The sequence below is a fragment of the Paroedura picta genome, chromosome 1, assembly GCF_049243985.1.
Source record: "Paroedura picta isolate Pp20150507F chromosome 1, Ppicta_v3.0, whole genome shotgun sequence".
Lineage (NCBI taxonomy): Eukaryota > Metazoa > Chordata > Lepidosauria > Squamata > Gekkonidae > Paroedura > Paroedura picta.
In genome coordinates, this window is record NC_135369.1 from 178294343 (window position 1) to 178321105 (window position 26763).

The window sequence follows — 26763 nt, forward strand, 5'->3', positions numbered from 1 at the left end:
GCTGCCAAAGCACATTGAAAGTGCATTATGTGTGCGGAATGGGCCTAGCCTGCAAAGCAACTAGGGACGTGGTGTCCAGTGATGTCTAGTCTAGTAGCCAGGAACTCTGGTTGGGAATCCCTGGTCTGTCCATGCAGGCATTCATGTCAACCAGGTTTTCTCAACTAGGGTTTTATGAAACTTTGGTGTTTCTTGTCAGCCCTGGAAGGGTTTCCCGAATGGGTGGGTGGGAGTTAATTAATTTTTAATATATTTTTTAAATTTGTGAAACATTTATCCGGTGATATGACCATATATTCAACAGCCTGGCAGAAGATTCTTCCCTGGAGAAGAGCCTAATGCTGGGAGCGATCGAGGGCAAAAGAAGAAGGGGACGACAGAGAATGAGGTGGCTGGATGGAGTCACTGAAGCAGTCGGTGCAAATTTAAATGGACTCCGGGGAATGGTAGAGGACAGGAAGGCCTGGAGGATCATTGTCCATGGGGTCACGATGGGTCGGACACAACTTCGCACCTAACAACAACATGACCATATATGGTCATGTTGACCCACTCCCAAAATGGCCAAAGATGGGCCTGGAGGGGGTTGGGAGGGAAAGGGTTCCAGGTGGGCGTGTCCACACCTATGCTTCCCAATCATATTCTGCGCGATCGCACCACTTCTGGGGTTTCTCAAAGGCTAAAGAAACTCTCAGGAGATTTTCAACAGCAAAAAAGTTGAGAAAGGCTGATCAGAGGTTGCTTTCCTGGCTACTTTGAAAAACTCCCTTTCTGGGAAGAGAGACCCTTAATAACGGTCAAATAACAAAATGTTTTCTGATACAGAAAACTCCTACACTGACCATAGCTTGCTAGGGTTGCCAACCTCCAGGTACAACCTGGAGATCTCCTGGAATCACAACTGAAGTCCAAATGACAGAGAGGAAACGCTAAATCTAGAGGATTTGGAAGCTCCAAACCTATGGCATGCTACCTCACTAAGGCCCCACTCTGCCCAAAGCCCTCCCTCTGCAGACTCCACCCCCAAACATCCAGAAATTTCCCAACTTGGACCAGGCCACTTTATAAAAATGATTACATTCGACTTGTGCCTGTCTGTATATTGTAGGCTGTGTTGGGCACTGTGGAAAGCTGGGGTATAAATATTTTAAATAAAAAAAATATATGCAACAGCCCGAATTCCAGCAATATAAACAGCACGTCAAAGGCCGTTCTAAATCAAACCTCCTTGAAAGCTCTGTGAACTAGCAAATATGCAAAGCAGAAAATATGCAAAGAGCCTTTTCAGATTCTAGCCACATAATAATGGTCAGTGAGACACTAGCAGACCTCCTAAAACACAGCTGAGCCCATTAAAGAGGGCAATCTGGCCTCCAAGGCAGTAGCAAACCATCCCTGGGCACATTAAGTCTGGACATCCTTCCAGGAGGTCAGGATTGACCCTCTGGAAATAAAAGGATTGTCTCCTCCTCTGGAAGGCAGGAAGCTGGCAATAAACACCCCAGCATTCCACCAGGAAAACAGGCCTGTCCTTTATTTATTTTATGTATTTTGTTTTTCAGTTTATTACACACCACTCTAAGCTACCCACTGGCTCGAGGCGGGTTACAATACTTAAGACCCCACAATAAAAACCCATAAAAGATCCAGTTTCCATACAACCCCCAGCAGCATTCAACCCAATCCAACCCATGTCCACACACTTCCCCTAGGTCAAGCACCCCTCAAGCACCGACAGCTTGGTGTAGTAGTTAGGAGTGTGGATTTCTAATCTGGCAAGCTGGATTTGATCCCCCACTCCCCCACCAGCTGGGTGACCTTGGGCTCGCCACAGCACTGATAAAGCTGTTCTGACCGAGCAGTGATATCAGGGCTCTCTCAGCCTCACCCACCTCACAGGGTGTCTGTTGTGGGGAGAGGGAAGGGAAGACGACTGTATGCCACTTTGAACCTCCTTCGGGTAGAGAAAAGTGGCATATAAGAACCAACTCTTCTTCTTCTTCTTCTTCTTCTTCTTCTTCTTCTTCTTCTTCTTCTTCTTCTTCTTCTTCTTCTTCTTCTTCTTCAGTAATATCAGGGCTCTCTCAGCCTCACTTCCCTCACAGGCCATCTGTTCTGGGGAGAGAAAAGGGAAGGCGAATGTAAGCCGCTTTGAGACTCCTTTGGGTAGAGCAAAGCGGCATACAAGAACCAACTCTTCTTCTTCTTCAGTAATATCAGGGCTCTCTTAGCCTCACCTCCCTCACAGGGTGTCTGTTGTGGGGAGAGGAATGGGAAGGCCCCTTCTGGAGTCTCAGAGAAATGCAGCATATAAGAACTAACTCTTCTTTTTCTTTTTCCTCCTCCATGGACCACTAGAACCAATGGTCTGATTGCTACTTAAAAATTGTAAAATATTGTGGAAAGACATATTCTGAAAGAATGACTCTGTGATTGTAAATACGTCTTGTAAGCCACTGAGGAAAGAGCTCAGCCTGAAAATAAGCGACAAATCTGGACCTCATTCTCGCTCTCACTGTGATTAAATTTCTCTCCTGCCTGTGGAATGAGCTCCCAGAGGATCTCAGGGCCCTGACAGAGCTGTCTCAGCTTTGCAAGGCCTGTAAGATGGAGCTCTTCTGCCAGGTGTATGGTTGAGGCCAGGTAGGGCCAGGAACCTCTTGGGGCTGCCCTCACAAAATTGCAGCACCCCTACGCCAAACTGGACCATCCAATCTATCATGCTGATTATTCATTGTTGCTAATTATTAATGAGTTTTATTCTATATTTTATAATGTTTTAACTGAATTGTGTTTACGTTGTGCTGAATTTGTACTGATGTTGGAAGTCACCACAAGCCAGTATCTCTGAGAGTGGCGGCATATAATTCTGAAGAAATAAATTTTTAAAAAAGAATAAAGAATAAAATTTTGGAACTTGTAGTCATCCATGTCAGCTTCTTTCCTTCTTTAGTGCTTCGTCTCGCCATAACAGGCTTCTTTTGAGGTACTTGGGGCTGAGAGAGCTCTGAGAGAACTGTGCTTGGCCCAGGTGACCCTGTATGTGGAGGGGTAGGGAATCAAACTCAGTTCTCCAGATTAGAGCCCACCGCTCTTAACCACTAAACCACATTGGCTCTCTCTGACAAAGTGTGCTGTGATCATGAAACCTTACAACTTGAATAAGCCTTTGTTGCTCTTAAAGGAGCCATTGGACTCCAAATTTGCTTGTCAGGATAGATAACTGATGTAACGCCTGAAGAACTAAGCTCGTCTAAAACAGGAAAGCTCCTGCTGGAATCAAACTTAGCCAGCTTTGAGATGCCACTGGATTCTGGTTTTGTTTTCCTCTGCTCCTGCTAGCACTCCCTCTTTGTGTGCTGCCAGAACTCACTCAGATCCGTAAGTCTCCTCCTCACACTCTCCCTCCCATTTCCTTTCTGGTCTCTCCTCTTGCCTGTGTCCTTCACCAAGAGGCAATCAGAGTCCTCTCCCCTCCTCCCTCTTTCACCCTCTCCTTTGGACCAGCCATGTGTGAAAAATAAATGCATCTCTTAATTGTTAAACGGCCTAGGAGCTGCTTGATTGGGACTTGCCAGAGCAGATACTTGGATTTGCCAATCTACTTTATGGCCAACTGGCGTTTAAATTGCATTTCTGTCCTGCTTTCCATCTATCCGCTCTCAGTTAATAAAGTTAACCTTCTTTAGGACAAGTGTCTCTTTCGTTTAATTGGAAAATGCTGCCCCAGACGTGTCAGTGTAAAGAAAGATGGCAGGTTCCCGGGAAGGGGCGGAGGCTGGGCCCAGAGAGAAGTCGCTAAGCTAATTTCCCAGCTTGAAACTCTTGGAGCAGGTTGATCCTTCGGCCTTGTTCGATGCCTTGTTTCCTGGCATCCTTATTGAAAGAAGAGTTGGGGCAATTCTGCATGCCATACGTTTACCGTCATATATACCATTTAAAGATGCAATATTCCAGCTGCTCCACATGACGTCGCCAACATCCTGTGTCTGGCCAACAAACTGCTCGCTATATCCAACATTTTAAAGCACGGGTTGCTGAATCCCAAAAAGTGGATTCACCAACCTTAAAAGCGCTATCCCCCAGCATACAACCAGCAGGCCAGCAGGTAAAGAAATGTAGGGAGAGGAAGAAGCGCTACCTCCGTCTCCAACATCCCTCCCTTGCACCTGCCTCCCTCTTCCTTGTTCCCAGAGATGGGATTTTTTTTTTAATGTAGAACAGCCTGGAGCAACGAATAGGTGGACAAGCATGCAGGCGATGCCAGAAATCCCCCCAAAAAAGTTGTGACACAAAGCATGCCTCTCTAAAGTCCCCTCTCCCAAAATCAGAGACAAGACTAATTTTTAAAAGTATCAAGACTTGTGATTCCATATGATTAGATGCATAGGCGTTTAAACAGAGAGCTATTATTATTTTTTAATTGACAGGCATTGCAGGACCTTTAAAAAAAGGAGAAAGGAGATTGGCTGCCTGGCTTGATTGACAGGCCGAAGAGAGTCGTGCATGAAGTGCATTGCTCTCTTCCGCCATTTCCAGCAACACTTGTGGAGGGGGACAAATGCGAAAAGGCAGCAGACAACAAGACAGCAAAAAGATGTGGAGTGGCCGGGAGGCGTGATAATATTTAGCACTACACCATTCAGCTGGCATAACGCTATTTTTCCGATTTGTGGAAAAGCCCTTGGTGTTGAGATGCAAGGCTTAGGAAGAGCCCTTAACATGTCTCCCAGAGCCTCTGGCCTCCCTCTTTAAAGACCATGAACCCAAGACACGGTACAGGGCTGCCAGCTCTGAATATGGAAATTTCTAGAGACTTTCAGGATGGTGTCTGAAGAGAGAAGAAGAAGAAGAAGCTTTCAAGATTGATTAAAGGTAAAGGTATCCCCTGTGCAAGCACCGGGTCATGTCTGACCCTTGGGGTGACGCCCTCTAGCGTTTTCTTGGCAGACTCAATACGGGGTGGTTTGCCAGTGCCTTCCCCAGTCATGACCGTTTACCCCCCAGGAAGCTGGGTACTCATTTTACCAACCTCAGAAGGATGGAAGGCTGAGTCAACCTTGAGCCGGCTGCTGAGATCGAACTCCCAGCCTCATGGGCAGAGCATTCAGACTGCATGTTTGCTGCCTTACCACTCTGCACCACAAGATTGATTATGCCCCTTTAAATTGTGTTGCTTTGTGTCAGGTTTGCCTTTTGTTGGTTTTACATTGCTATAGATTCTTGAGTGCTAGAGACTGATGGTGATTCCTGGGGTTTTATTGCTGATGGTTCTCAGGTTGTACGTTGGTGGCAATTCTTGGGTTTTATACGTCTAGAATTCTGTAGCTGCCTGGCCATTGAGGGGCCCAGCCTAGCTGCGGCATCTCCTGCTGTCCTTCTGCAAGCAAGCGTGAAGGAGATGCATCACCACAGTTGCACTTTAGAGCTATCAAGCTCTGGGGCAGGGGTAGTCAAACTGCGGCCCTCCAGATGTCCATGGACTACAATTCCCAGGAGCCCACTGCCAGCGTTTGCTGGCAGGGGGCTCCTGGGAATTGTAGTCCATGGACATCTGGAGGGCCGCAGTTTGACTACCCCTGCTCTGGGGCATGGCAGACTTCTCTGCTGGACAGGCTCATGCACAAGATTTTTAAAGGGGGTGGGGAGTTACAATATTCTCCAGGCCCTTTGTGAAATGTCTTCATTAGTTCTTTCTTACTTTTTCTTGAATATTTAAACTCTTTTTCCATTATTTTTCTATCTCATACCATTGTAATAGGTATTCATTTATTCAATAAGTAGCTTTTTATATTCTTTTGTTTAATCTTTTTTGGGGTTTAACCCCCCCCCCTCTCTCTCTCTCACACACACACACACTTGTGCACTGCATTGCTGCCAGTCCTACAAAAAGCCACGCCTCAGATAGCAAGAAAGATACAATAGAGGAGGAAGAAGAAGAGGAAGAAGAGCTGAAGCAGACTCCAAGCAGCTTACACCCTTCCTCTCCCTGCAACAGACACAACAGGTGAGGCTGAGAGACTTCTGAGAGAACTGTGACTGGGCCAAGGTCACCCAGAGGGCTGCAAGTGGAGGAGCTGGGAAACAAATCCAGTTCTCCTGATTAGAAGCTGCCACTCTTAGCCATTACACCACACTGGTTGTCTGCCCAATGCTGGTTCTCCAGATGTGGTGTTTTCCCAGAGATCAGACTGACAGCAGTTAAAATATGAGAAAGTTTAATAAATAAGAGACTGTAACAGCTTGCCTCCACAACAGACTGAATGAACATAACAGTTAGACAGTTAAACAGGACTCTCTCTCCCCTCTTTCTATATAAAGTTTGTTTTCTTCTTAATAAAATGATTTTATTCTTTTAAGCAACTTGGTGCTTGACTCCTTTTTACATAATAAGACTTTGCTAAAAATCATGACCTGAAAAATCTGCTTTCGATGTGGAAACCTTATGTGGCTGCCATAGGGAAAATCTTTAAGATATGAAACAAATATGCAATGGAAATCCATTATAGAACTAATTGTTGACCGGCAAAATTTAAATAACACAGAGACCCAAGCTGTAAACATCTAAGCAGCTGGGCACAAGGTGAGCTGTTGGCCCATACTCCATACGGTATGGCCACAGGTAGCAAGCATAATGCTCCAGTATTGCACTGCAGTATCTCCATTATTGTTCAGATAATTTAAAAACTTCAAAACCAAAGATTTTCTTTCTCATTGAGATCTTTAATTTGACATAAAACAATCTGGCATAAAAATTCAAAATTTTAAAGATGTTATGAAAACTTATTGCAATAAAATTTTATCCAAAAAGTACGGTGTTTTTTTTTTTTGTAGTTTCACATGGATCTTACATGACAATCCAACTCTCCATGTCCCCAACTTTTCCCCTCCCTTTTCAAAGTTTCTACCCTCTGCCCCCCTGCTGTTTTTTGAGAGCCAGCTAGGTGTAGTGGTTAAGAGTGCAGACTTCTCATTTGGTGAGCCGGGTTTGATTCCTCGCTCCCCCCATTTCTAAGCCCAAACTGGCTCAGATCGTCCCGACCTGGCCGATTTGTTTCGGGGTTTTCGGTTCGGTTCGGTTCAGGAGTTCAGTTTTCAAACACCCCAAACCAAACTGGAATTTTCCAGTTCCGGCCCACCTCTATTCATAAATATGCCAAATTGGCCTATCGGTGAAGTGGCTAGGAGTGCAGACTTCTAATCTGGTGAACTGGATTTGATTCCCCACTCCTCCTCCACATGCAGCCAGCTGGGTGACCTTGGGCTCGCAATGGCACTGATAAAGCTGCTCTTACCACTACACCAAGCTGGCTCCAACAATGTAGCTTTTGTTTAGGATGTCCCCTCTGAGTGGCTGGCTGTGGCTGGGGCATATTCCCTCACTCCTTAATACTGACAGGCCGCTCTCCAAAACAAGCTTCCCTCTGGCTGGGCAAAGCCCCTCATGCAAATCTCGGGTGGCTGGGGAGAAACAAATCCACGGTTTAGCCTAAACTGCAAGGATTTATCTGCCGTTGTCATTAAGTTCATTATCTGCTGTCAGGAAGGGTTCAGGCAGTCCTCTGTCAATGCTAAATTTAGCCTGACTTAAAATGTTTTCTTTTAAAAGCAAAGTAATTCAGGACTGGAAATGGAAGCTGAGACCCACTCAGAGTAGCAATTTCAGATAATCAAGGATGATGATGCCAACCAACATCTAAAGAGGAAAATAAATTTTGCTGGGACAAAACTAGGAGGAAAAACCTGGGGAATTCAACACTCTGCCACAAGATTGTTCACCATAGCGACAGAATGTTCCTTTTGGCTCCTTGGAAGAAACGGGCCACACATTATACAAGTTCTTCTGTGTTTTGGGGACATAAAAGCAGGAAATAACTTCTCTTATAAAAAGCAAACATTCTTAAAAAAAAGAATTAGTGGCAAAACACACACTGATGACCCGACCAGCAGAAATCAAATTTCTCAGTCAGGCCATCACAAGGAAAGAATGAGCCAGGCAAGTAATGTAGCTTTTAGATGAAACAAATGTCTAGATCATGCTGGCAGGGGCTCATGGTAATTGTAGTCCCTAGTCAGCTGCCCACTCAAGAAAACAGTAGACAACTGTTTGTCAAAACGGAGGCATTTGATTTAATTCTTTAATTGTGATGATGAAAAGCAGGGCCTGAGGCATTCATAGATTTCATTTTTAGTTGGATTAGACAGAAAAATCATTCTGTTACAGCTCAGGGTTAAGTCCCCCAGGTTAGACCATGTTTGACTCACATTAATTTTAAATCACTGAAGCACGTTTCCACCATGTTCTCTATACAGTATCCTTTCTTGTCTTGACAGCTGACTTCCTGACCCTGTAGTTGTTTGATAGACTGGCATGTCAAACAGAAAGCCAAAGTAAATCTATCATAGACATACACAGCTGTTAAAAAGAGAGTAATGACATCTATAGAAAACAGTCTTCTCTGTATTATCCAATGAACAATAGACTGATCTCCAGTCTCCTACAAACACACACACAACATATCAAGACAGAAGAACCTGATTCTCATTTCAAATGATGAAGCAAATGCCGATAACAAAGGAGAAGGCAAAGATGCAATGGATACGGTGGGTTTGATTTCATAAATTATATTTTATGTGCATTCAACATTATGAGTAGCTTTGAATATTGCAAGACTGGGCATTTTTAATTGCAAAGATAATTGAGCTCAAGGGTTGCATTGACACAAGGAAAAAAAACCCTGCATCCGTTTTAAAAACCACACTGCAGATTCAGTGAGGAGCGCTTTCCATAAAGGAAAGGGAGGGGAGAGATGAGAAAAAGACAAAGGAAAAGCCAAAACAAAGAAAGCTGTCACGGGAGGGGAAAAAAAACATTTTAAATATAAATATTACTTTGCCGTCCAAATATGTAAATCAGATCCCAAGAGGGCGAGAAAGCAAAGAGGTTAAATGAAAACCTTGAGCTGTCACACTTGATTTAGGTACCACCTGTGTTGTCTGTTTCTTTTTACTAGTGTTTAGCTGGGGGATTCATTGGGAATTAGCATAGGGAGCCAAGGTAGATTTAAGCCCAGTAGCTCCTCTGAGGGTGGTCTAGGCTAGCCCAATCTCGTCACACCTTGGAAGCTAAACCAAGTTGATCCTGGTTAGCATTGGGATGGGAGACCACCAAGGAAGTCCAGGGTCACAAGTCCAATGGCAGGCAATGGCAAACCATCTCTGTACTGTCGTGCCTTGAAAACTTTTCAGGGTCACCAGAACTTAACTATGACTTGACTGCGACAGCACCTTTGAGACCAACCAGCATTTTTGAAGCTTTTGAGAATCTAAACTCCCTTTGAGGCTCAACTTCGGGGAAAGCCAGCACAGTGTTGTGGTTAAGAGTGGCAGCCTCTCAATCAGGAAAATGGGGTTTGATTCCCCACTCTTCTTCTACAAGGCACCTGCTGAGTGATCTTGTGCCGGTCACAATTCTCTCAGAACTCTCTCAGCCTCACCTACCCCACAAGGTGCCTGTTATGGGAAGAGGAAGGGAAGGCGATTGTAAGTTGCTTTGAGGCTCTTTAAGGTAGACCTCATGTTCTGTCCCAGAGCCCAAGCAGGATGGCTCATTCACAGATAGTGTCCAACGCAGATTAAACTCATTTTCCAATCGTATTTATTAGGCATCTCATAGCAATAGACTTATATGATTGTTCTAGTTCATCTAATTCAGTGCAGTCTTGTCTGATGAAAAAGAGTGCGGGTTGTATCCACTGTGAACAGCTAAAGTCTAACAATGGAATATGGAGGGAGAAGGGAAGGGGTGGGGAGAGTTTTTCCACCCTGGCTGCTAGTCAGGAAATTGGGCTGATCTTCCAGTTAAGTTCTAGGGAACAAGGAAAGGAGCTATCTGACTACAATTCCCAGCATCCTATCTCTTGTAAGTAAGAGGAGAAACTATCTCTTATCTCTCAGCATTTTGGCTAATGGCTATTAGGCCAGCACACCGCAAAAACCCAACCCCAACTCTTCTTCTTCAACTCTTGTGTGTCTTATCTTAAAAGTTCATCCTCTGTCTATCATTCTTTTTGCTGTGTGAGTTCTACTCACGCTTTGCTTCTAGTCTGTTTATACAAATGTAAAAGTACATTTCTAAGTCTAAATAATGGACTCCAGGGCTGCTTCAGTGTGTGGGCTTTACTGGTTAAAGTTGTCCGGCATAGGGGCAGGTGGCAGTCATTGTATATTATGCTAGCACAGCCTTTCTTAACTTTCTTGCTGTTGAGACAACCCTGGGACATTCTTCAGGCTTTGAGAAACCTCAGAAGTGGTGTGATCATACAGAAAATCATTTGGCAGCATAGCTGTGTACACGCCCACCTGGGGCCCCTCCCCTTCCCACCCTCTCCACACCCGTCATTGGCCATTTTGGAAGGGGGGGTGTCAACATGACCATGTATGATCACGTCACCTGATGTTTATGGAAAGGTCCTTGTCCACGACTTTTATAAAACTTCTTCACAGCATTTACTAGGGAATATTTCCTAGAGAATATTCTGCAGGCTACTTTTCTAATCCATGAGAGTTAATCTAAAACTTCCACTTGGACATTGACTATAATGAATTTGAATTACCATAAGTTATAAAAGGTAAAGGTAAAGATATCCCCTGTGCAAGCACCGAGACATTTCTGACCCTTGGGGGTGACGCCCTCCAGCGTTTTCATGGCAGACTCAATACGGTGTAGAGGGACCCCAAGATGGGCAAAATAGGGAACATGTTGATGGAATTATTGCTATGCATATTTAAAACTGCTTTTATCCTTTTAAAAGTTTCATTGTTACCCCCAAGCTTTCATAAGAGCTGAGAAGTCCATTACTGGGGGAATAAAGAAGAAAGAATCAGAGGCAAGCTAGCCTTTGTGTATATGTTGAAGCATCAGAGAAAAATTACAAAACAAATTACTTGTATTCCTGATCAGGATAGCTGAGGCAAGCTGTATCCCACCAGACCATGGAAGCTAAGCAGGGCCGACCCTGGCTAGTGCTTGGATGGGAGATCTCGAAGGATTTGGGTGGTAGTTCCTCCAAGGAACACTAGGGGTCATGAACCAAAACAGACTGTTACTTTGTACACTGGTACAGGGTTCCATGAACTGACTTCCACTTCTGGATACTTTGCCCCCGGTTATAAAACAAACCTTTCGTATGTTCCGTGAACTCCTCTTCGGAACCTACTGCACCTTCCAAGCTCTTTCAGACCAAAAGAAGCCATCTTTTCAAGAAGCAAGCTGACAGAGTCTTTGCACACAGCTGTGTTTATCCAGCCTGCTTCTGTGGAATAGGGCATTACTCCCATGTGGAATATTGTCAGCATGCAAATCAAACAGAACATCTCAGGCTCTCTCCTGTGACCAACGGACCAGGAAAGGAGGCAGGGATGAAAAGATGAGCTGAGATCAGAAAATTCTTGGTCAGTATGACAGCCTCCCCCATACATTTCCCCACGCTGAGGTAAATTTCTCCCTCCCCAAATAAAATTCTGTTCCCTCACTGACTGAACTGCCCAAGTAGCATGTTTTCCGTGTTGTATTTAATAGAGCTGACTGTTCCACCACGTCACTGACACAGGATTTGGCTTTTGACTAAGCCCTGGAAGCCTAAGGGAAGGCGTGAGATCCCTCTTTTCCAAAACCTTTTCAGAATGGTACTGGAGGCAGTGTTAAAAGTCAAACAAAATTTATTTAACATGCAGAGAAAGGTTAGATGGAACAGGGAGAAAGAACTTGGTGGTAAAAATAGTTGTTATACAGTTTGTAGATCTTAAATTCAAGCTTTTGAGAGCTATAGAAGCTTTCCTTAGTTTCTGAATTCTTTACACAGACTGTTTCCGCACAGAGGCATAAAATGCGTAGGGCCTCCTGGCTGCAAATGTGAAATTGCAAACCTCGCGTTTGCAGCCCTCCATATGGGTGACCCCTCCTGCGTTTTCCTGCTGCCTTGTCACACCTTTTCCCATCCGTATGAGGTGGAGTGTAATATATGCATAAATTAATTTCTCATTGGTTTGCAGGCACACAGATGCACATATGCATTGCCCCGCATACAGCACTATTAAAAAAAAAATCCCAATCCGGAAATGGGGACAGGGAGATCAGTGCAAGGGCAGGGCAATGCCATTGAGATGGTCGCACATTTCCTCCTTCATATGGGGTTGCCCCTGGATGATCCCTGATGAGACACATGATAGGAGGTGGCAAGTCTTGTTTGGGGGATTTCCCTCATTGCGAGGCAAATTGGGCCAAAACTTGAGCCAGCCGTTGGGCAGCTTCTGGATGCAGACAATGTCATGTCAAGAGGGCTCTAAAACCTGCCAGCGACTGGAGGCTGTCGCAGGGAAGATTCCTTGTGCTGAAATGGTCACAGATTTAATCTAAACACAATTCTGGCTTTCTTTTCAGGCTGGTATCCTTGGTTAGTATCCCAATCTCCCTTCCTTTGAAACACCATTTCCCTCTAATTCTTTAGGTGCCCACAGTAGTGTCTTTCCACACCAGACCTGGGAATTCTTCACAACTAATTTCCCCTTTTAATTGGGAAAGAATCCTTCTCTCTCTCTAGAAGATTTCTCCTCTTTTCTTTCAAAGTCTCACACCACTACCCTAATCCCTCTGCCAAATATCATTTCCAGTTCTCCCAACAGTGTAGAACTGCTTTCAGCTTATGCTCAGTCCAGACACATTAGTTAAGACTGTGTTCTCTGACTAAAATCTCAGAGTAGGTGCTTTACAGTTAAGGAACAAAAAACTCTTCTTTCAATGCAGCTTTCTGTCAGAATCTGAATAACTTCCCTCAGCACACAGCTCTTATATAACTTCTTTCACAGCTGTTGCAGGTCAATCAGAATTCTTGGAGCAGTCTGTCACTCAAGCTCTCTGCCTCAGTGAAAAATTAACCCTTCACTTCCTGGCTTCCTGATATTCAAGCACTTTGAGGCTTACCTTTGGAGTGCTGCCTGTCACGATCAGCATTGTAGTTTGGGTGACTGCAATGCTGAACTGCTTCTGCTGGAAGTAAAGTCTTCAGGATCCTTTCACCCACTCCTCAAGTATGTGGTGGTCCTCCCCCCCCCCATTTCATCACACACACACACACAGATTTTAGAATGGCCACTTAAAGAACCTGACCTGGATAGCCCAGACTCTCATTAGGCCTCAAAGGTTTAGCCCTGAGTAAAATTTAGTATTCCAGAGAATACTAGAGACATGATGTGGAGTCAGGCAATGGCAAACCACTTCTGAATATCTTTTGCCTTCAAAGCACTACAGGGTGGAGCACCTGGCTGCTTAAAGAATAAAATGAAGAGAGAGAACTATGGATAGAAAGTGTATGTGAGAGAGAGACCTTTAATAATCTAATTTCCTCTGTGTGCTGTCCTGCCTGGGGGTGTTTGTTAAGTTTTAAATGTTATTATTGTTGGAACTCACCTGTTGAACTGCTGCCTGAATTATTTTTTTGTATCACACTTGCTGCATTGTTGCATCATTATGCACAAATTTACAGTATTGTTTGGTTATTATGATCGTCTTTATGATACTTCATAAATGACCATTTTGCACTTTTGAAAACATTATTTACTATATCGTTTCAGAGTTACGATTATATTGCTCTCCCTTTTTCCTGGTATTTCCCATTTACTGTGGACCTCAGTTTCCGTTTGTTGTAACCTCCAGGTGGAGGCTGGAGATCTGGAATTAACACTGATCTCCAGACAACTGAGGTGGGCTCCCCTGAAGAAAAGATCTTTTTGGAGGATGGATTCAATGGCATCACATCCCTGCTAGGTCCCAAACCCTGCCCTCCCCAGGGCCCACCACCAAACCTCCAGAAATTTCCCAACCCAGATTTGGCAACCCTATTATAATTGTGGCGTTCTACAACATACCATTTTGAGCTTCTGTTCCTTGAAAGAGGCAAAACAATATTATTTGGGTGTACTTCAATACCTCCAAAGCCCCCTATTTTGTTGGAAAACGTGGCACAAAATCTATGTGAAAACTAGCAAGGACTCTACCCCCAAACTAAAGTGTATGCTTTTCTTGAAATTCCGTTAAGAGTGCCCAATGTAAGTCAGATAATATTGGCTGCAGCTAATTTTAGAGGCTAGCTGTGGGACTTCAGGGCTGGTGACATCTCTTATGCAGTTATAGCAGGACAGCTGAGAAGAGATTTGTTGCCCGTGGTTACTAGATAATTGTTCCATGTTCACTTTATAACGTTGGCTCTTTTCTCATAGTGCTTTCCCCAAGGCAGAATGTAAATGGCTACGATTGGGATGAGCCGGATTTTGCATTCAGTGGGGCTGATGTTACCGTGAGGTTAACAAGAGTATTTCTCCATCTTTCATTCCCAACTCGGGTGTCTTTAGACTGAAAAAAATCTGCTCGACTGCAAGCAAAAGCAAGAATGAGCCACAAGAAAAAAAGGACTTCTTCTAGCAACAGGGCTTTGTGCTGAGTTTTAACACAGAGGATAGATTCAAATGGGTAGCCGTGTTGGTCTATATTCCCAGTGTCATGATGGTAGTTCATAATCTGAGGAAGAGTGCTTGCACTCGAAAGCTCATGCCTTGAACAAATCTTTGTTGGTCTTAAAGGTGCTATTGGACTCTGATTTTATTTAACACAGAGGGTTAGTCCAGTACGGTACAGTTTATTAATACGGTCAGCAGCCAGCAGAAATAACACAATTGATCACAAAGTCAAAAGCAAACGTCAACGATGGCAGAAATTTGTACAGCAAACTAGTAAAATTAGCACATTGCAGCTCTTTATTGTGACACCAGCATGATAGAACGGAGAGCTAAAAATGAACCGAAACTGTACTAGGGAAACCCCACGAAACCCCCAACTTGTATACAATACAGCACAAGAGATCTTCCCGTCAGGGTGTGCTATTGGTCAGTTTCACTCTAAACTGACTGGATCCAGCAGTTGGGGTCTAGCCACACATTGGCTGATTGCAGTGCAGGATTGCGATCCTGCCTCAGACCCTGAACGGCAGACACAACACCACCTTTCCTTGTTCATCTCTTGGACCCAAGTCCTTCAGCTGTGGCTACTTACCCATCAGTCCCTGGGGCTGTGAGGCTCTTTAGAATAGCGATCCCCAACCTGTGGGCTGCGGACCACATGTGGTCCTTCGACTAATTGGAGGTGGGACCCAAAGGACGCCTTCTCCTCCCCCCCCCGGCCCTTTACTTCATCCCCCCCCAGCCCTTTACAACACACTTCATTGTTGTGGCATGTCTGTATCTTATTTTGAAGGGATGTTTAAACATTGCCATAGCGATCAGAGAGCATTAGGGCAGTGGCTGAGAGTAGAGGAGTAAACTCCCCCCCCCACCGGGCCTCAGTAAAAGGCGTTGAGTGGTCCCCGGTGATAAAAAGGTTGGGAACCACTGCTTTAGAATACAAGGGGGTGACATGTGTGCCCTTCCCTAAACTTCCCTGTCAAGGTTGGTTAGGAGTGTAGGAAATACTCCTCAATAACTTAGGAGATGGATAGTAACCCCTCAGAACAGGCTGCGAGCTTCCATGAATTGAACTTCCATGCAGTGAGAGTAGGAATGCCTTGGCTGGGGCAAATTTTCTAACTTGGCTGGTGGCAGAGACCTGGGGGCTGAAAGTGGGAGACAACCCCCCCCCCCTACCCTGGGGTCTGCCATTCCCATTTGGTAATTTTCATCTCATAGAATCATAGAATCATAGAGTTGGAAGGGGCCATACAGGCCATCTAGTCCAATCCCCTGCTCAACGCAGGATTAGCCCTAAGCATCCTAAAGCATCCAAGAAAAGTGTGTATCCAACCTTTGCTTGAAGACTGCCAGGGAGGGGGAGCTCACCACCTCCTTAGGCAGCCTATTCCACTGCTGAACTACTCTGACTGTGAAAAACTTTTTCCTGATATCTAGCCTATATCGTTGTACTTGAAGTTTAAACCCATTACTGCGTGTCCTTTCCTCTGCAGCCAGCAGAAACAGCATCCTGCCCTCCTCCAAGTGACAACCTTTCAAATACTTAAAGAGGGCTATCATGTCCCCTCTCAACCTCCTTTTCTCCAGGCTGAACATTCCCAAGTCCCTCAACCTATCTTCATAGGGCTTGGTCCCTTGGCCCCAGATCATCTTCGTCGCTCTCCTCTGTACCCTTTCAATTTTATCGATGTCCTTCTTGAAGTGAGGCCTCCAGAACTGCACACAGTACTCCAGGTGTGGTCTGACCAGTGCCGTATACAATGGGACTATGACATCTTGTGATTTTGATGTGATGCCTCTGTTGATACAGCCCAAAATGGCATTTGCCTTTTTTACCGCTGCATCATGCTCATGTTTAGTTTACAATCCACAAGTACCCCAAGGTCTCGTTCACACACAGTGCTACCTAGAAGCGTATCCCCCATCCAGTAGGCATGCTTTTCATTTTTCTGACCCAGATGCAGAACTTTACACTTATCTTTATTAAATTGCATCTTGTTCTCATTTGCCCATTTTTCCATTGTGTTCAGATCTCGTTGAACTCTGTCTCTATCTTCCGGAGTATTTGCCAGTCCTCCCAATTTGGTGTCATCTGCAAACTTGATGAGTAGTCCCTCCACCCCCTCATCTAGATCATTAATAAATATGTTAAAAAGTACCGGGCCGAGCACCGAACCCTGAGGTACCCCGCTACTCACCTCTCTCCAGTCTGATGGAACACCATTGACAACAACTCTTTGAGTGCGGTTCTCTAACCAATTCCCTATCCACCTAACTATCTGAAAATCCAGATTGCAGTCCTTCAACTTATCCATCAGAACATCATGGGGAACCTTGTCAGAAGCTTTACTTATCTCGTCTTGTAGTGATTGTTTTGATGAACAATATCCTGCTTTTCTCATATCTTGCCTAGTAACCACAGTCAGTCTGGTATAGTTTTGCCCCCAGATTACCTCCTGAGTAATTTCTCCCTTTTGGAACAAGGTGGGTTTTCCAAATGCCTGGTTTCATTGAAGGCTGAGGTCCGACCCTCGGATTCTATTGGTATCATTGAAACACCCTCATTGAAACACAAGAATTATTTAGGCTACACTGCAGGTATAGGTGGGGTCTGAAGGTCTCCCAGAATTACAATTTGAATCAGGGGGATCAATTCTCCAGGGCAAAATGTCTGCTTTAGAGCAGGGGTAGTCAACCTGTGGTCCTCCAGATGTTCATGGACTGCAATTCCCATGAGCCCCTGCCAGCAAACGCTGGCAGGGGCTCATGGGAATCGTAGTCCATGAATATCTGGAGGACCACAGGTTGACTACCCCTGCTTTAGAGGGTAGGGGTAGTCTGTATGGCATTCTATGGTGCTGAGCTTCCCTCCCTCCCTAAACCTTGGCCTCCCCAGGATCCATGCCTAAATTGCCATTTCCCCCCCCCCCAATCTAGAGTTGGCAACCCTAGTTCCAGAACTCTACTAGGAGGAAGACAGAGGGGCCAGGAGGTTGTAGTAGGTGGCAGGCTAGCAGGGAGTGGGGTGGGTGGCAAAGGTACAAAATTCCTAGGACCTCTGTTGACCTGAAGAGCCAGCCAAGTTACTATTGGGAGAGATCAATATTACTTCTACCAATGCAGTCTACGGGGAGGGAGAAATCTAGACCTGGGGGCTAATGGTAGCTCTAGGGCAGGGTTGGCCAAACTGTGGCTCTCCCGCTGTTCATGGACTACAATTCCCAGGAGCCTCTTCCAATTGGCCACGCTGGCCAGGGCTCATGTTGATTGTACTCCATGAGCATCTGGAGAGCCACAGTTTGGTCACCCCTGCGGGGAAAAGCATAAGCAACGAAAATCTGTTGCTACTCTTCAGCCTTGAAACGAGAGACTTCTATCATTCCACATTTGATTCTGGTTTTCCTAAATCTCACACCGCATGTCAGATAGGAAATGAGTGAGTTTTTAGAAGATGGACTTTCTCTGGTCCTGTCAGGAACATCATGGCTGATTAGAGATTTCTCTATGGTTGCCAATTACTTCCTCCCGAAAGCAAGGAGCCTTCTGGAATTTCTCTTGCTTATCCTGCCACCTAGTGGCTCCCTCTCCAGTTAATCATTTGTATCTGGACAGGCAAGAAGGACAGAGCGTGTTCATTCTCCCCACCTTTAATGCTTCTCCCAAAGCCGTGCATAAAAGCAGTGCTATCCCAGTCTCCAAAGAACATGCTGGTGCTTACGATGGGACAGTTCACAAGGAAAGCAAATGCACTCGATTTCTGTAGTGACCGACTTTTGGCTGGGGCAGCAGTAGCTGTGGTGCATGTACATTATACCAGGGGTAGTCAACCTGCGGTCCTCCAGATGTTCATGGACTACACTTCCCATGAGCCCCTGCCAGCAAATGCTGGCAGGGGCTCATGGGAATTGTAGTCCACTAACAACTGGAGGACCACAGGTTGACTACCCCTGCATTATACCATGCATTGGATATACCAGGTTTGGCCAAACGATGGCTCTCCACATGTCCATGGACTATAATGATCATGATGGAACAGTTTGCTTCCTCCACTGATATTTGCCTGCGTTGTTTTCGTCTCATGGGGTGGAGTCCCTGCTCCTTAGTTAGAATGGTAGACTGCAGGAGCTCCCCTGTCCTGCTCCAGATCCTTAGGGCTGCCGCCTTTGGGACATTCCCGGAGAGGGGGGTCTAAGCAGGGCAGGATTTGGGGAGGAGAGGGACCTTGGCAAGGAATCGTGTCAGAGTTCATCCTCTGAAGCTGCCATTTTCTCCAGTGCAACTGACCTCTGTTGTCAGAGATTCGTTACCATTCCAGGGCCAAACTTGAGGCTTGCTACCCTGCACTTTCTGGCTAATAAATGGATATTACTTTAAACCTGAGGGTCCACAGTGAGGGGCTGTTTGGGCACAGCTGTGGGGAGGCCCACAGCTCTGGGGAAGCCTGGAGCATCGGCAACCAGGAGGCACCCCCTCTGCCTACATGGTATGTAGGAAGCATTCTGGCATTGCCTGCTAGCCACAGTGTGGATTTTGACTTGCGGGCAGGATGGGCACTGGGCATTTCTGCACCTAGAATCATAGAAAATAACAGAATCATAGAGTTGGTAGGGACCTCCTGGGTCATCTAGTCCAACCCCCTGCACTGTGCAGGACACTCACAACCCTATCGCTCATCCACTGTAACCTGCCACCTAAGACAACAGAGCTTCTAAACCAGCCTTCCTCAAACTTTTGACCCTGAAGGAGCCTCTGACATATTTTCCAGGCTTCGAGGAGCCAGGATGGAAGTGATGCCATCTGGCCATGCCTGAGGAGGACTTGCAGGGAGGGAGAAAGGAGGCAGTTTGAGACAGGCGTAGGCATCCAGACTTCGTCTCCTTTCCCAGGCATAGAAACCGTGCAGGAACACAACCCCCATGTCAATGGAAGGGGCCAGTTCTTTGCTAACATGGTCATGCTGGGAATACCCTGTGGCCAAATGCATTAAGATAGGATATAGGGCAGTGGTTCTCAACCTGGCGTCATGACTCCTTTGGGGGTCGAATGACCCTTTCACAGGGGTCGTGTCAGGGCAAGCAGCTTGGCCGGGGGGGGGGTGCCACCTACACAGCAACCTTGCAGGGTAGATTGAGATCGAACGTTCGTCTGTCTGGAGCAGTGGAGAAGAGTGAGATCAGCGTGGTGGGACAAGAGGCAGAACTGAGCTGAGAAACCCCGGGGGGGGGGGGAACAGTTTATATACAATCAATGGATCTTCATGCACTGGTCAGTTTCGGCTTAATTTCTGTGAAAGAACCCTTGCATAATTAAATGGCTGGGGGTCACCACAACACGAGGAACTGTATTAAAGGGTCATGGCATTAGGAAGGTTGAGAACTACTGATATAGGGGAAAGAGCAGGGAGCTCCTGGGGAATTTTCATGGAGCTCGAGGTCTCCACAGACTCCTGGTTGGGGATTCCTGCTCTGACCACATGGAGAGTCATTTGTGGTTCTTGGGGCACAACTTGGAAAAACAGAACAGATCCAAATCCAAAACAGGGTGCCACAGTACACTTAAGATAGTTTAATTCATTCTGATTCAGTTTATTTCTTAAACAGAGCCAGCACCTATAGCCAGGACGCCAAACACACAGTGACAAAATACCTTTACAGACAGACAACATTAAACATGTTTGCGCGGGTAAGTACAGTTTCCATGGACACCAACACAGGAAGGCCAACATTTTCAGCTTATTATGTCTTCTAAGGTCTCATTTATGCAATGCAATATTTTAAATGTCGCTTCCAACTGAAGGTCAGAGAAATCCACTCCATATTGCCTGTGCCGTTCACAGGTAAGCCATCCCTTCCTATTAGGGAAGGTGCTTGTAGTAACTGCAGCATCCTGCAAAGATCAGAATGTGCACAATACTTGTGCATGACCGTTACATTGTTTTAATGGGTAGTCATGTTGGTCTGAAGTAGCACAATAAAATCAGAGTCCAGTAGCACCTTTAAGACCAACAAAGACTTATTCAAGGTGTGAGCTTTCAAGTTCAGGCACTCTTCCTCATTCTAAGAGTGCTTGCACTCGAAAGCTCACACCCTGAATAATCTTTGTTGGTCTTAAAGGTACTACTGGACTCTGATTTTATTGCTTTTGTACGAGAACGTGATGTGAAACCAAGCCAAAAGGCATGCAAGGGAGGGAGGGAGGATGGACCAGCCCTCCTGGTTTTTAAGAGAAATGGACTTCTACAATCCCATGACATGGAAGCTACTTCACGTCATTTATGAGGCTTTGGGCTTAGACTGCAGCAACTCTAGTTGTGAGTTTGGACAGTATACAGCTAGGAAGTGGCATATCATATGGCATGTGTTGTGTAGCCAGGAGATCTGAGGGTAGTAAGGCAACCAGGCAGGGGACGTTCAGAAGTGGTTTTCCATTCCCTGCCATGACCCTAGTGGTCCTTGGAAGAACTACCACCCAAATCCTTGGCGGTCTCCCATCCAAACACTAGGCAAGGTCAGCCCTGCTTAGCTTGAGATCTGATGGGATCAGGCTTGCCTGGGCTACCCCAGCCAGATTCTTGGGAAGTCACTACGAGACCCTTCACTATCTAGGACTGACCATTTCCAGCTATGTGAAGCATTGGCTGATCCTGTGTCCAGGCACAGTTTCATTGGTCCTGAAGCTGAGTTGGTAAACTCTACAAACTTGTGTCCGGGACTCGTGAGCCAGCTTGGTCTTGTTGTTAAGAGTGGCAGCCTCTAACATGGAGAACCAGGTTTGATTCCCCACTTCTCCTACACCAGCTGGGTGACCTTTGTCCAGTCACAGTTCTCTCAGAGCTCTCTCAGCCTCACCTGCCCCATAGGGTGTCTGTTGCGGGAAGAAGGAGGTTACAACATTGTAAGCTGCTTTGAGATGCCTTCAGGTAGTACACAGGGGGCACAAGAAAACCAGCTCTTCTTCTGCCTGTGGACCATCAACTGTCTTCTCATGCCGGCCACACAATACATTTAAGTGGTTGCCAAATAGCAAATCTTTGCTTAAACTAGCACTTCTAAAAATTGTATAATGTTGCACCAAAAGATCATGTATCAAAATAAATGAGTGCACCCAGTGCTCTACAAAAAAATATAGCAATTCCCATCTTAACAAGAGAAGGAGAAAAGGGGACGGGAAGAACAGTTTGTAAGTCTCTCTCCATATGACGAGCACCCAGTTTTTGCTTACTGGGTGACATTCCTCTTTTATGCATGTTGACATCACCGAGGGAAAAGCTCTTGGCCAGGTCTGGCTGCTTTCATCGGAGCTTGCCCGCAATCTCTTTCAGAAGGCCCTTCAGATCACTGAGCTATAAAGGAGGGAAAAAAGTCACATGAACCCACAACTACTCTGTTATCAGCAGTTCAGGCCTGGGTGGGTTGTCTCCATTAAGAAATGTATACAATCTCAGCCTTCAAGCTAAGATGCTAGGAAACAGCAGAATTCGGCTCAGACTCCATATCCATGGCCCATTATGCACTGAGTGGAAGGTCCGCATTCGGGGTGGAATGGCGGTGGCTAAAATCACCAATTATGCACGCTGCAGGCGGCAATCGGGCGCAGAGTCAATGTATGCTGCCGAAAAAGCCACGTTAGCGAGATGCGGAAGAAAGTGGAGCTTCCCGGGACCAGGGCGCAACCAGAAGCAGCTCCGGAGTAGCTGCATGCATAATCTGATACTCTGGGTTTTGCCGCCGTTGCGTCCTGTCCCGTGCATAAGCGGTTTGCTTCACTTCTTCCTCCTCCGCGTTCTCCATGCTGCCGTTTCAGCGGCCATGCATAATAGGCCCATGAAGATTTTGTTCCTGCTCCATGAAGGCCTGTCGCATGTGAAAACAGGGTTGCCAAATACAGCCCAGGTTCTTGCAGCTCCAGTGACTGCATCAAAAAGAAAAAATTGAACAACCAAAACGGCATTCCTGTATACTTGGATCCCCACTACGTTGCAGACCCTCTGGCCAATTCATACTGTAATATTTGATCTCTGAGGTTGCAGGAATTTGGAATTTTGCTGAAGTTGAAGTGTACTCATTGAAATACATATAGAGGGACAGGCCACTGAAGAAAAATTGCTTTTGAAAACGGATTATCTGGATACGGTCTGGCTTGATCCACTTCAAATATACTACAACAAAATAAGGACATAGACCATATTTGAGATAGATTTATGCTTATTTGGAATGCCGTTTTGATTGGTCAATTTCTTCATTTTGGTGCATCCGCAGACCAACTTGCCTTCTACACTTCGTTGTCCTGTGGCTAGCCGTTTCCAGAGCCACTGGGTGTTTGCACACATACTAAATAAGGCAGTTTCAATCCACTTCAGCAACCGCTTGCAAGTGGATTTCAGTAAAATCCTGTTGCCGAGTCCATTGAAAGTGGATTGAAGGCGCATTATTTAGTGGGGGGTAAAAGTGGCCATTGTGTCTCTTCCACAGCGGCCCCCTTCTCCTTTTTAATAGCAGCATCACTGTGGCTGTTCAAGGCACTGGCAAAGCTCCCCGTATTGAGTCTGCCATGAAAACGCTGGAGGGCATCACCCCAAGGGTCAGACATGACCTGGTGCTTGCACAGGGGATACCTTTACCTTTACTAGGTTATTATTAAGAGATGTTTTTGTTTTATTGTATCGTTGTATCATTCCTTGAACATTCCTAATACTATGTATTGTTAGTTGCAGTGACGATTTAAAAATGGAGAGCAACAATTATAAGTGATTGGTGTTTGAAAATAGTAATGTCTTGTGTGCAGAGAAGAAGAAGATCCTGCAGGGGGCAGCAAGCTATAGCTAAACAGTAGAAGTACCTTCTTTCCAAAAGGGCTTCTCTTGTCTGTTCTTTCATCTACAACAGTCTAGACCCCCGCCCCTGCTCTCAGCTGGCAAGGCAGCTAGGTTTATCTCTTGTCTTGCTATCCAGTTTGCTAGCTCCTAAGTAGAGTTTTCTCTACTTTAATCAGTTCAGTGCCCTGCTTGCTAAATAGATACTCTGCTAACAATTGGCACAGTCAACAAACACATTCTTCAAAACAGCATTAAAAACTAAGATAGTGATCCCCAGTATGGCACATATATCCCCAGTATGGCATCTGGGCTTTCTGTCCCCTCACTGAAACAGGAAGTAGATCAGAAGACCCCTGGAGGGTCTGCAGGAAGCATTTCATGCAAAAAACAGCCACCTGTATCACAGAAGGATGCTTGGTTTGCAACTTCTCAATATTTTTGATTGCCCCCCGTACACTTTTGCAACCATTTTGCATTGGTGCTCAAAGTGCCTGCAGGTTGAATGAGACTGGGATCTCTGAACTAAGAAATCTAGATGGGAGTGCATTTGCAAATGTACCGCATTCTATGGTCTTACTGGAAGACAATGCATCAACTAAGCCCCCCCCCCAAAAAAAGTACCTTCATATCCAGCTGTTTAAATCGATGAATCATTCTGTGGAAAGAAACACAACAGTTAGAAGGAGAATATAACTCCGTGAAGTCTCCATTTAATCTGAAGGCAGTTAATCTGGAAATACAAATTACAAAATAAGAATACACTAATACAAAATTCTGTGGGGATGGAGAAACAAAGGGGAAACTTTGTAAGGACTGGCTGATGGATCAGTTGGCAGCATTTTTAAGCCACCTTCCTTCAAAAGCAGGATCAATTCGGGATAAATTCACAGTAATATCCTTTATGTTGACATCATTCAGGCCATAAACTATGTGCACTTACTTTGGAGTAATTCCAGTGGAATTCAATGTATTCTTAAAATGGATGTTGCTTCCTATCAAGGTTAATTTCTTCCCTAATAGACCCTAGATTATTCTGCCAGCTTATCTATTTTTAACGCATTGATTGAAATCCATGTAATCAGTGATGTCGCCAATTCATAATTCCTTGCTCTGACTGGAATACAAATTTCAGCAAATCATAATGCTCGCCTTCAATACAAGGAAAACATTAAAGCCCTTTATTATATTCATGCTCACATTGGAACAGGAACCGAAAAAGTACACCTCCCTCACTTTCACTAAATGGCTGTAATTCTGCTCTTGTGTATCGAAGGGGGGAAGGAGGGAAGCTGTTAACCCCAATCAAGGGCAGAATATTGGGTAAAGTAACAGGGGAAGGGGATTGGTTTCTACACAAATGTTTCTGCCACTCCTGGAACCAGGAAAGATCCAAAAATGTACTGCTACCATCCAAACCATACTGCCACCATCCAAAACATCAGAATCAGCAGACCCTTATTGGCATATAAAGAAAGATGACAAAATATATTATAAAGCATTAATTGTTCTACTGTTATGGACCTCATAGCCAGCTGTACAAACTTGGCAGCCGAATCAATAACTTGAGAGTTTTTGTTTCCTAGCAGGAAAATTATTTTAGTCTCATCATCAAGTCCTTGTTTAGAAAAAACACATGTAGGATGGTTTGAATTAGGGTTGTCCGTTTTGGCTGGCGAAGCAGACGTTTGTGTTTGAAGCAGCCAGTGCAGCACCGGTTGGTGCGCACATGCAGGCACAGAGCTCTGCGCTTGCATGTGTGCATTGACTGGTGTGCCACCACTGGTGCTGGCCCTCCCCACCGCACCATGGCACTGGCTGCTTCAGGCCCAAGCAGCCGCCTCGGCAGCCGAAGCACACAACCCTAGTTTGAATGCAGCCAGAATTACAGGGACCTATTCTCTTAGACTAAGACCCTTCTGTAAATCTCCCTTGAAGAATAGCCGAAGGGAGAGCATTAAATCCTGCCAGCATAAATGCTTGCCGCAGTTGGGGGCTGTTAGGTGGTAAAAATATGAAGCAGTGGATGCATAGCGTGGCAGAAATCCTGACTCAAAGGAGAACATGATCCTAAATCTTTGTCTGGGGGCTGTTGGTTCTCAGAAGCCCCGATAACAACTTACTCCAGGTTTCTTCCACACTACTATGTCAAGTTCCTTTTGATGAAAAAGAGAACTAATTTTTTTTGGAAAGCCAGTGGGTCATGGTATTGAGCGTGAGACTAGGGCTGGAGAAACACAGGTTCAAATCTCTCATCAATGAAGACATTCACTGCATGAACCTTGGCTCTCTCAGCCAAACCCACCTCACAAGATTGTTGTTAGGATAAAAAGGGAGAACCAGATGTATCACCATGAGGTCCTGAGGAAAGGCAGGATAAAAACCATAACAGAAGGCTGTGTGTTTCAGGTGGATTGAAATCTTATCATTTGGAAAACCTAGAAAGCATCTCTAGTCAACCAACCAGACAAAGAGTTAGGACAGCCAATCACAGGGATTAAGTGTTTGGCCCATCTGATGGCCCGTTCATACCTCTCAAGATTAAAAAAAAAAGACATTTCAACAATTAGCAAAACTGCTAACTAGGAAGGACTGTTAGGTTCATGGCCAAGAGGATCAAATATGAAATGAAATTCCATATGAATCAAACTTGGAATGGCAGTTAAAACAGCATAAAATAAGGCATAGCTCAAATTCCCTGTGGCCATGAATCTGCTGTGTTAACCTTTAAAATAAGAGGTGAGATTCTGCTGTTTCCACCATCAAGAAAAGGTAGATGAGAGGAGGAGTGAGCTTACATTCCTACCTTGGCCTTTCCTCCTTAGGCATTTTTCTCCTCACTCATGTTCTTATTTGTTTGGTTAAGATCCAGTCTTTCCCACCTTCAATGTGAGCTCAAAGTGGCTTACAAAACCAGGATGGGAAAAAGTAATCTGAAGTAAGGCACAAAGATTTGAGGCTGGTGAGGGCTCTGCTTTCTTTTCCTGCCCACCCTTTTGAAGAGAGCCAGCTTGGTACAGTAGTAAGAGCGGAGGCCTCTAATTTGGAGAATTGGGTTTGATTCTGTACTCCACATGCAGCCAGCTGGGTGACCTTGGGCCAGACACAGTTCCTCTCAGAGCTCTCTCAGCCTCACCTACCTCACAGGGTGTCTGTGATGGGGAGAAGAAGGGAAGGCAATTGTAAGCCTCTTTGAGACTCATGAGGACTGCTGGGTGACCATGGGCCACTCACAGTTCCTTTTAGAGCTCTCTCAGCCTCACTACCTCACAGGATGTCTGTGGTAAGGAGAGGAAGGGAACGCAATTGTAAGCTGCTTTGAGACTCATGAGGCCTGCTGGGTGACCTTGAGCCAGTCACAGTCAAAGATCTCTCAGCCTCACCTATCTCACAGGGTGCCTGTTGCAGGGAGAGGAAAGGTAGGTGATTGTAAG

At 45.4% G+C, this 26763-nt stretch overlaps 1 protein-coding gene across 1 annotated transcript in view; it reads right to left on the reverse strand.

Annotated features, from left to right (window-relative positions):
- Positions 1 to 20626: 20626 nt before the first annotated feature.
- The window catches only part of TRPM8 (transient receptor potential cation channel subfamily M member 8), a 72445-nt gene continuing 66308 nt past the window's right edge, over positions 20627 to 26763 (reverse strand). The window contains exons 24-25 of the mRNA XM_077313480.1: positions 23954 to 23987; positions 20627 to 21859 (exon numbers count right to left, since the gene is read on the reverse strand). Coding sequence (XP_077169595.1) covers positions 21809 to 21859; positions 23954 to 23987 — 85 coding nt within the window. The 3' untranslated portion in view covers positions 20627 to 21808. The remainder of the gene's footprint in view (positions 21860 to 23953; positions 23988 to 26763) is intronic.